The sequence below is a fragment of the Rhipicephalus microplus genome, chromosome 3, assembly GCF_043290135.1.
Source record: "Rhipicephalus microplus isolate Deutch F79 chromosome 3, USDA_Rmic, whole genome shotgun sequence".
Taxonomy (NCBI): Eukaryota; Metazoa; Arthropoda; class Arachnida; order Ixodida; family Ixodidae; genus Rhipicephalus; species Rhipicephalus microplus.
The window spans coordinates 68,493,271-68,504,589 of record NC_134702.1 but is presented as its reverse complement, the minus strand read 5'-3'; the positions used below and the strand labels follow the sequence as shown (position 1 = coordinate 68,504,589).

The window sequence follows — 11,319 nt, the reverse complement described above, 5'->3', positions numbered from 1 at the left end:
AAGCCACCTCCCATATAGACTCCCAGTCTGAACAGGTGTGGGACCTTAAACAATAAGAAGCAGTGCCTCCCCCCCCCCGCACACACACACACACACACGGAATTCGAGGGCGCACGGGCTGATACACACGCATACTTATTCACAGGCGCACACACATACACGTATACAGACATACGGCCACACACACGCGCGACCATAAACGCACGCATGCATGGGCGTACACATGTGCACAGGCACGCTTAACACAAGCACGGACTCGCACATACACGCGCACGCACACATGCACGGGTGTACACACAATCGCGCTTACACGCAACACACCCATACTCGGGCGAACATTATTTGTGTGTATATAATCCATAGCAAACATGCAGCTTATAACCAACGCTAAGGAAAGCTTTCGTAACATGGATTGCAGTTAATTGCCATTATAGATGAAACGCGATTTGCTTCTGCTGACATTCTGCTGTATTGGGAGAGCACCTTCACACATTCTAAGTCAATTAGGCCGTCATTTAACGCAAGGTCCACATATTCGTGCAGTAGCTGCGCTGCTCCGCCGCCAATCCGAAGGTCGCGGGTTCGATGCCGGCCGTGGCAGTCGAATTAAGGCGGAGGCGAAAAACTCTGCAGCTTTCCACTACGACGACCCTCATAATCATATCGAGGTTTTTGAGACGTAAAATCCCAAATATTATAAATATGTGTTCTTCTTATGCTGCATATTCCATCTGATGAATCGGCACCTACACCCTTCTCAGGCACAAAAGCACCCTTAGAGCCTATTTTAGGGTGCTATTGAGGCAAGCACCCAAACAAAGGGTGCTTTTTTTTCAATCGACCATTTATGGGTGTTAAAGGGTGTTGCAAAGGGTGCTTTCTCGTAAAAGCACCCTTTTTACACCCTTTTGGGTGCAAAAATTTTTACTGTGTGGGAAAGAAAATATTGCTGTACAAATTGCTTCCAATATCGCGTTGCACGTTAAAAAGTTACAGAAAAGTGAAAAGCGACCGTTAAGAAACATCTGAATATCGTTTGCACTTGCTTTAAGATGTCGATATTGCAATCTCTTGTCAAGCGCCTTTGACGAGAGTGCACATGTCGCGGTTCCATGAGTTCAGTGAGCACATTCAACGAGCGAATATCATTAGCTGTGAATGTCATTCACTATGCCCGTGTAAGAGCCACAAAATGGACATTATCGCCTCTTTTTTCTGTGTATTGCATGAAAAATGCAATAAATCATGTTGAAAGTTGAATAGACAGATTTAGTTGCGCGTCTCCAGTTGCCGTATGGGCGCAGCCAGCCAGCCATTCGCAATGGGAGGTTGCGTACGCGCAACTAATTCTATCTAATATCACTCGCAGCAAATGACCTTTCAGGTGCCGTGTGACAGGGGTATTAGTTCGTTTGAAGTTCCGTGTAATTCGTCATACTATTCATCATACTATTTCCGTTGGTCAATGTCGCCTAAATACTCCGACATGCTTCTTTAAAAAGACAGGAAAGTGGCAGATAGTGTTCATATATCTTCCTTATGCAATGCAACATGCACATATAACTGGATGAACAGCGGTATGCAAAGCAAATGTACAAGAAGAGAAATTCGTAAGCACTCTTTGCCGATATGTTTCGTTTTGACGGAATAAAAGATCTGCACGCCTTTATAGGACAGCATTTAAAGTCGGTATGCAGCCTCTGAGACATTAGAAAATGTCAAGAATTGAGAAAAGCCGTGGACAAGCTCAATGCTACGGTGATGTAGTGAAATGAACTTAGGCGCTGTTATAGATGGTGGCGTAGGCTAGAAAGGAGTTGGAAGGCGGATGGCTGCCCCACAGTAATTAGGGGATTCAATCAAACCAGGCAAATGGGCCAAGCGTAACTAAACCGTCTGGGTGCCTGTTTTAGTACTCTTTCTTTCTTTCTTTCTTCCTTTCTTCCTTTGTTTGTTTGTTTGTTTCTTTCTTTCTTTCTTTCTGTTTGTCTGTCTTTATTTCTTTTTATTTATTTCTTGCTTTATTTATTATGCATTGCCTAATGCTCCTTCTTGACTTTATTGATACTCCACGCCAGGAAACTGGCCTTCATCCACTCGCTTAGCAACCCAACACCTCAGTTGCTAAAGGCAACAACGACATCCACGTGTTCATATGGGGCAACAAAGATATGAGGCAACGTGAAATAGGAAGTGACCCCGATAAGTGACCCGAATGGAATGGCGGGGTCAGCTGAAATATCCTTGTTCACCCTGCTGCATATAATTAGCATGTACGACCAGAGCACTGCTTCAGTGTGAAAAAATGGGCTCTTTTATGAAAAGCCCCTGCGAATTCTGTCTAAACAATTCCAATGAAAAATCTAGGAACATTCGAGAGTATTCCCAACAATTTGGTGCATAGTAGGTGAGTTTGGTTGGGGAACAAAAGCATTTGTTATGAGTTCATATCGTAGAAGTTCCAGCTAGTGCCATTTAACTGAATACTTTTAGGCCCTGTGCAATTGGCGAGTTTATTTGGTAATAAGAAAGCGTGAAAGGAAAAACACCACAATGCCAGCCTCCTAAACGTGCTGTCTTCATTTCGACATTACTCCCTTAACGGTGAGGCCAGGAAGAGTGCCATAATGCAAATATTATCGGCAGCGTTACAGCGAGTACATTTGTCAAGTTTCCGCAATGGTGTTTTTCACTGGGCGACTCAGTGTTGTGTTTCTTTATTGGCCCAACGAAATGAATTCTTCACAGCAACACATCGATCACCACACGGAGAAGCGCAGACTTTTCAGAGGCACCGAATTGTTTTCAAGGTTGCTCAAAGAACAGTCTGCAACACAGCACACACATGAGCTAGCAATCGTTTTTCTAAAAAAAATATACTGGATCGCACAAGTATGGATAAAAATATTTTTTTGATTAGGTACATACTCTTTTTACAGCGAAAGCCGTTATGAGATTAAAACTCGGCTGACGCAGTAGTGCCGTAGTTGTCCGCCGCCGCCAGTGTCGGTAACCAACGTCGCACGAAATAAGAAAGAAAAAATTCGGTACTGAGGACACAGTGGTGCTCGAACCCGAGTCCACTGCGTGTCCGCCCAGCATTTTACCACTGAGACACGCCAGTGCATGGGACTAGGTTGCAAATTTCCTTAAGCGGGCTTGATTTTGGAAAAGGAATCGCTTTAATATGAGTAATAGCGCGCTTTAGAACAGCAAAAGAACAACCAGGCGTCACACAATGCGAATAGCATAACGAGTGGGTCGTCTCGTTCTCCAACCCATTGCAAAAGCTAGTTCTTGATCATCTATTAACTGTGGCGCATACGCACTTCAGGAATAATTCCTCATCGTCGTCAGGCACTGCATGAACGATTGGCACAAAATTCCTTGCAAGTGTTTAGCGGACACCATGCTTCTCAGAAGAATGACGAAGGATAGCATAGCAAATGCCGGGCTACTGCACAAAAGTTATGATTATTTATGGCGTAGAGGGTACCCAGCAAGGGTAGTTGCAGCAGTTAACCAATGAGTGTTTAGAAAAGAGTCTGAAAGGCCGCTAGTCTAGCTTTCGCTGTGACTGTGCTGCGCCTTCCACGCAAACCAGGCGTTTTCTTTTTTAATTAATCACTGTAGATTGAATCATGCATTCTTAAAAAAATGAATATTTCCATAATTGGTAAGGCTATGTATGTGTACTTACATCTACGTGCAGCTGCATTGTGCCCGAATTTATATAGTTATATACCAAAGCTATATTTTTTATCTGGGAACGTCAGCAAAGATAACAAATATTTGTCCTCATGCGAGTGCTGAATTGCACATTCGATGGGAATCCAGTCATTCGTACGATTGTTTGTGTCGTTCTTACGTAAAAGTCTTGTGGTCACTGGTTCTGCGTCAATGACTTATCAATGACTTTGTAGTGCCATCATCACCATCATCATTTCTCAATCACCGCGCCGCGCCTCTCGCGCAGCTGATGCTAGCTCGAGCTGCGCGAGGATTAGAACAAGCTAACGCACCTGGCGCGTCGGACGGGGACAGCCACCGCGGCTCGGCTTCGGGCGTGGAATAAAGTGGCGCGATCGGCACGGCCCCGTCGGCTGCCTACGACGCCGTCTCACGTCTCTCTTCTCTCGCCGCTACATTGGTGACCCGGAGAACACGCCCTTCACCGAGCGGCCCGCTGCCATGTTCCCGCAACTCTGCCCGCCAGTGCCGCCGTTCCAATCGACCTACCCCAAGGTATGGTTCATGCAGCTCGATGCCGTTCTGGCGTTGAATGGCGTCACGGACCAGCCGCTGATGCACGCCATTCTTCAAGACGCCCTTCCGGTAGAGTTGCGTCATCTCTCTGGCACTTCAACCTCCAGCCAGCAGCCTTACGATGACCTCTGCTCGGCGGTGCTTGCCAGCTACGGCCTCACCTACCACCCACTGCCGTTCACCCGCGACTTACAGGTTTCTTCTGCGTCGCAGCGTGCGGTACCCTCCGGCCCGAAAGTCTTCACTGACCGGGACCTAACTTCCCCGACTGTATACGTCTCCTACAACATCTCGTCCGGCCACTATCAACGCGAGTCCCGCGTACGAATGCCCATCCGACGAGGTTCAGAACATTCGTGCTGCACGCGACCAGTCAGCCACGAAATCCGACGAGCTTCTTCAATACGTTCCTGTAGCCGACGACCGGGTCGCCACGAGGTGCATTTTTTCGAAGTCCTCGGCCGATTGTCCCTCGGGCACTCTCGCCACCCGCATGTCTTCTCCGGCCTACACAGACCACGATTTCTCAGACATGTCAGACTCCACGACGGCTTCATCGCCGTATGCCCCGGAGTCTGCCAGACTACGGATATCCTCACGCTCACTATTCGCCCCTTGGTCGCGGAGACTTCAGCGTCGACGATGTCCGAAGGCGCCTCCCCACCCACCTCGACGCTCTCTGCGTCCTGCCAGCAGCGACCATCTTCAGCCCCGCAGTCTCCCGCAGCCGAAGTTAAAGTCATAAGCCGTCAACCACAGCCAAACTTCCGAGAGGCTGCGACTATGACTGACGCAGCTGAGGACGACGTACCTGGCGCGCCTATGGCACTGCAGACTACATATGCCACACATGCTGTAGAGGTTGTCATCGATCATGCAGACCTGCACACCAACCCTCATGCGCGGAGAACCGATGGTCTTTCAGGTGTGCCACCCGATCCTCCATCAAAGCTCACGTCTTCTGAGCTTCACAACTATTCCCCACAGCATTTGGCGCCGGATGCAGACCGCCACACAGGCTCGTTGGTAACAACAGCGACGACGTGCGGTCCAACTGCATATCTGCCGCCCTTGATAGTCTGCCAACGAAATCATCACGTCCGTGTTGCAGCCTTGGCCTTCAAGACGGCGCAAACACCTACGAGGTTTTTCCGACGCAAGGGCCAACCACTTGCCGTGCACATGACTAACCGCAATGCACGGCGTTTCCGCATCCGTCGACTCGGCCACACGCCCCGGCATGCCGGTCGCAGTGCTACGCGGAGGCCGGTGTTTCATCGACAGAGACGTCCACACCAGCACGACCGCGACGCTGCTCCTTGTCGACAGCATGCTCGGCACCCTGTGCGCTGTCCGAGACCCTGCTGTGGCTGTGAAACTTCAGTGCTCGGTCATCATGGGTGCGTTCCGATCCTTCACACTATTTCGCCCACATTGCCGGCGCGAGCTCTTCAGCGCCTGTCCACAGTTCCAGCTGTGGGCACGTTTGTCAGCCGCGTCTACTCGAAACGGCGGGTGCGCATTCGAATGGTCCCGCCGCGTAATTGTGGGATGGACGTGTCTATGAACACAGCGACCCGGCACTTCCTTCTTCGTCCCTTGCGCTTCTCCCAGATTCGCCCACCGGAGACACACTGCCTACTGATGGCCCATAAACGTTGACAACCTGGACTTGCCAAATGAACACTTTATGGATTGCCGTTCATGTATATAGCATTTGTTGCTCTCTTTCTTTTTCATACGCCTTCAAATCGCGCAAAGCGCTAGGGGGGGGGGGGAGCCCTGTAGTGCCATCATCACCATCATCATTTCTCAATCACCGCGCCGCGCCTCTCGCGCAGCTGATGCTAGCTCGAGCTGCGCGAGGATTAGAACAAGCTAACGCACCTGGCGCGTCGGACGGGGACAGCCACCGCGGCTCGGCTTCGGGCGTGGAATAAAGTGGCGCGATCGGCACGGCCCCGTCGGCTGCCTACGACGCCGTCTCACGTCTCTCTTCTCTCGCCGCTACAACTTATTCAGTGTCAATATCGAAAAGTAGCCAGCGAGTGTTGACAAAAACAATGACTGTCTCAGACTGCGGTATTTTTTTTACATTTTTTGACTGAGAGTAGCAAAGCAGGTTACGGAGGATCGCGGATGTATCTCACTGGGAGCAGATCCCTTTAGCGGTGTTCAGAATTGAACAACAATGACAGCCGTAGCCGGTGTTATCAAGTTGTGATGAGTTGTATACTTATCAGTTTATAACCAGTTGCGTGTATCGGTGGAGGACGCAGCATGCAGTGAGCCTCTGACGTCATTTAGCATTAGTTATTACTTAAATGTAGCCTGTTTTTCAGCAAAGTGCACGCACTATTTATTTTCTGTGCAGGGAGGACAAGAAAGAAAGAGGCAGAGAAGAAACTTTCTTTTTATTTCCTAAAAGATTTCTGGGCAAGTGGTTGGCGACCTCAGTCCAGAGCTCCACTTGCTTTTGTGGCTCGCTGGGCTTGGTCAAGTAAAGCTGGCTTTCCCAATCCTTGCTAACAAGCCAGGTCTTCCACAGCCTCGTTCAAGATGTTGTCGTCAAAAGGGGAAAATTGACGTTTTGGGGCCATGATTCGCATTACCACGTAATGACAAATCGAAATTGAATCAGCTTACGAAATATGCGACAATTCACTTGCGAATCACCGCAAGTGTACTGCGAAAAACGAAGAATGACAGATCAACGAGGAAAAGAGCTGATTGAATGTACTGTCCACGAGTGTCTGCAACTTCTCATAGTTCGAACACCACAATCGCTCATACGTGTTTGCGCAAGTTAACAGCGCCCTTTGCACAGCGCGTGAAATCTCGTTTTCAAACTGCGAGCGACGCGCGAATGAACTGAATTTCGATGAGCTCCGGCTGCTTGGCACGTGATTAACGCTCAATATGTTATCTTTGTTTTCTGCAGGTTTTCTCTCTTCGTATTATGCGTTATTCATTCAGCCTATGGGCTTCTTTGGGCGTAGCTGAACGCTTCTCGTATGAATTTTTGAGGATAGCCTTCAAAGCACGGCAGAACGTATGTCGTAAAGGCAGACAAGCGACCACTGCTCCGTATACCGAAAGGTGCCCCTTTATTGTACTTTTTTTCTTCATTTTTCTCACAATTTATGTCTGGGGTATCGCACAAAATCCTTCAGCTTTTCAGAATTCTTATTTTTTTTTTTGAAATTGTAAAAGCTCTGGCTCTCCGCTTCATTATTTCAGAAGGCTCGCTCTTTCACCGAGCACTGTTACGGAATGACTAATGGCTTTCTTTAAGTTTACTTCATTTATTTAGCTTACAATTTCCTTTCCGCTGACCGATGAACGCTATATGTCTGCCAAGCAGATTCTGGTGCCATCGAGATTTCTGGTCTTCTCTACGTATATTTACAAGCATGCGTGTTCAAGAAACGTTTTTACAGTGAAAAACAACTTTCTCTCTCGACCAAGCCTCTACTGGGCGTATATAAGGGACAGACGGCTCCCATTGCAGCATCGGTGGTCTCACACATCGTCTTCCAACAAGAAACCATGATTGGAGTGAGTATAGGACCAAGGGATTCGCTTTAGATCAGACAAGAACGATTCCTTCTTATTTGTAACAGCCGAAATCGCGCTGAGAAGTGCAGTGTTAGCAGACATCGAGATTTGGTTACTGATCTTTCACACTTGAGTGACTCCTGGTTCATTGTATGGTTCCACTTTTGTGTTTTCGCAATGTTGCATTCAGTACGTTTGCTGTAATACGCATATCGGATGCATCACCTTAAGTAACTGTCTGAAGTAATTGTTGAATATTCTGTGAAATATTAACTCTTAACCACGACATTGCGACCTGCTTAATTATGATGTGACTGTGATAGTGAACAGTCATTTGCGTAAAGGCACAGACGAGGCATTCAAGTAATGAATTATTCAAAGCATTTTTCTATTCACTTAGCAACCTGTACAAATGAACTCGTCAGTAGAACGTGGCATCACATTTTATAGTTAACATTATCACGAATATTCTTGCTTTTTCAGACTTTCTTTTTGTTTGCACACAATTGAACTAACTGTTCACAGGCTCAAGCTTTCTTGTTTTTGGCCGTGGCCACTAACGCCTTCGCCACCGCGCTAGCAGAGTACCGAGTGGGATACGGTTTGCCACAAGGAGCATTCTACTCGGCGCCCGCCACTTCGTCCGTAGTATCCGCGCCCGTGGCATACCCCATTGGTTCAACGGTAGCGACGTATCACGCCGCTCCAACAGTAACCGCGTACCATGCTTCTCCAGGCGTCACGACATATCAAGCTGGTCCAGCCATTGCAACGTACCACACTGCTCCAGCACTCGCAACAACGGCCTACAAGACGGCCGCAGTCGTTTCACCAGGTCACTCTACCGTAACCACCTACCACACTACTCCCACTGTGACCGCCGCCGTAGCTCCTGTGCCTTCGTACACCACCTACAAGACCACTCCTGCAGTCACCCGCTACATCCAGTCCGCTCCCGTGGTGGCTGCTCCCACTTACACTAAGGTTACTAAGCTGGCAACTCCAGCCATCACTGCCGTGGCGTCCGGCCCAACCTACTCCACCTACCAGGCCACCCCTGTCATCACCCGCCAGCACCACACCGCTCCCTTCGTCTCGTCCGTGGTCCACGCCATTCCAGCAGTGACCTCTGGATACACCAAGGTCTACCACGCCGCCCCTTCCGTCGCTACCTACCGTGCCGCTCCGGCAGTGACCCGCGTGTACCAGAGAAATCCAGAGGTCGCCGCCGCTCCGGCCGTCACCACTGCCGTCCACTCCGTGCCAGCTTTCACGTCAAGAGTGACCAAGGTCTACCAGTCTGATCCGGCTGTCGCCACCACTGTTCACGCCATACCCGTTGTCGCTACCGGATTCGCGAAGGTGTACCAGGCTGCTCCTGCCATCGCCACCTACCGCACCACTCCGCCTGTCACCCGTGTTTACCAGAGTGCTCCCATTGTCGCTGCGGCTCCAGCTGTCGCCACTGCGGTCCATGATGTTCCAGCGACTGTCTCCACCAAAGTCTCGACATACCAGACCGCTCCCGCCGTCACACGCTACTTTCAAAACAGCCCACTAATTTCTGCAACCCCATCCGTTGCTACCACCATCCACGGTGTCCCAGCACTGACCAACTACGCCAGCTATCGCACCGCACCTGCCTTCACCCGCGTATACCAGGGTGCCCCAACAGTTCTAGCCACTGCTCCGGCTGCTACTCTTACCGCTGTCCACGGTGCTCCCACCGTGACCGCCGTCCGCACTGCCCCTGCCATCGCCACCGCAGTCCATGCTATCCCAGCGACTGTGGCCACTAAGGTCTCCACCTACCAGACCGCTCCTGCCATCTCGCGGTACTTTCAGAGTAGCCCTGTCTTGGCAGCTACCCCTGCCGTCGCCACCACCATCCACGGCGTGCCTGCGCTGACCAGCTATGCCGCCTACCGCACCGCACCGGCCATCACTAGAGTGTACCATACGGCTCCAACTTTAGTGGCTGCTGCTCCAGCTGCCACTCTTACCGCTGTCCACGCAGCACCCACTGTGACCGCTGTGCACACTGCCCCTGCCGTGACGGCTGTCCACACCACCCCTGTGGCAAGTGCGCATGTTGGCACTGCTGTATCCAGAGTGACCAAGGTCGACCCCTACCACGTAAGCGAGCAGCACACCGTCCACACTAGCCCCGTGGCTACCGCTTTGGCCCACACTCCCTTCTCGACCGCTTCTCATGTCCCAGCTTTCGGTTACGGAGTCGGACCTCTCAGATACACCCACGGCTTGCCAGTCTATGGTCACAACTACGGATATGGACTCGACGCTGTCGGCTACGTCGCCAAGCTGCACAAGAAGAAGTGTAAGTTTTCAACACTTATGGTATCATTAATCCATTGTGCAGGAATTAGCATGGCGAAGAGTTTATTTACTGAGTGGTTTCCGTACGTTTTCCTATATCGTGCTAGTCTCAATAGAGGGTTTTAGAAAGCTACGGAAACGCGTTACAGAAATACGACACAGTTCCTTTCCGTATGCGCGTACAATAGTCGCGCAAGCGCACTCGTCCGCCGGTTCCTTGCTGCCGTCTTTCCGTAACCTGTTTCCGCAGCTTGCTAAAAACCTCTAATAGCACGTTGTGAATTTTCGTTGACAGGTATAGCACCGTTTAGTGAATCGGTACGTTCATATGCAGTCTTTGTAGCCCTGCAGAACAACTGCCCACATGCACCGTAGTTGCATGTTCGTACGTACTAAGACCTTCAATATTATTTTTCAGAGAGGACTCGGAACGGGAAAGGAAGAACACTGAGTCATCGTATTTTCATTTTCGGAAGACTGTAACAAGCAATATCAAACCTAGAGCAACAGCATACAAATTTTATGGAAAATAAAGCGTTTTGTGTATTACTTGCATTTAAGCGTTCATTTTCTACATAAATTGCAACGTCCGTGTGCGCACTAGTACGTAGACTTTTGCGTTGTGCCCAGAAGGGCCATGTGGAGATGACAGTTGCTCAATGTTTGCAGTGCTCTTATTAGAAAAATCTACAGGGCTGGTCAAAGGTTCACACGCCACAATCCCATGCATTCCTAAGGCAGCGTGGCCTGAGAACATTTCAATTCATTTTTTTTTACAGTAGAAAGCTGCAGATGCCGTTCGGCAGTGGTATACCTGCTGCTGCTGCAATAATATACTTTGCTATGGCATATCAAGTACTTACAGTTCGCCATTCCGCTTTCACAAAACGGGATATTAGTTCTGTCAATTTGTTAGAGATAAGCATACGGTGTATAACAGCATCTTGAAGAGTTTCAACAGATAAAGCCCGACTGCTACAGCTTGAACATGTCGCACGGCGGTCATAATTCATATAGGGATGAAAAGACAAAGCAGCTACTTAAAATAGGTAGTTTCATGGTTTAACCTTTCTACCAAGAAAGTCTTTTTTATGTCGCATTGCTTGTAGCGCGAAAAAATGCTACCTTCTTTTGAATGCAACCTTACTTAGACGTTGA

At 49.3% G+C, this 11,319-nt stretch overlaps 1 protein-coding gene across 1 annotated transcript; it reads left to right on the top strand.

Annotated features, from left to right (window-relative positions):
- The first annotated feature begins 7,793 nt into the window (after window positions 1–7,793).
- On the top strand, window positions 7,794–10,710 carry LOC119186181 (uncharacterized). Its single transcript, XM_037434895.2, has 3 exons — window positions 7,794–7,824; window positions 8,350–10,162; window positions 10,580–10,710. Coding segments are annotated over exons 1-3 (1,824 nt in total). The 5' UTR covers window positions 7,794–7,815; the 3' UTR covers window positions 10,582–10,710.
- The last annotated feature ends 609 nt before the right edge of the window (window positions 10,711–11,319 follow it).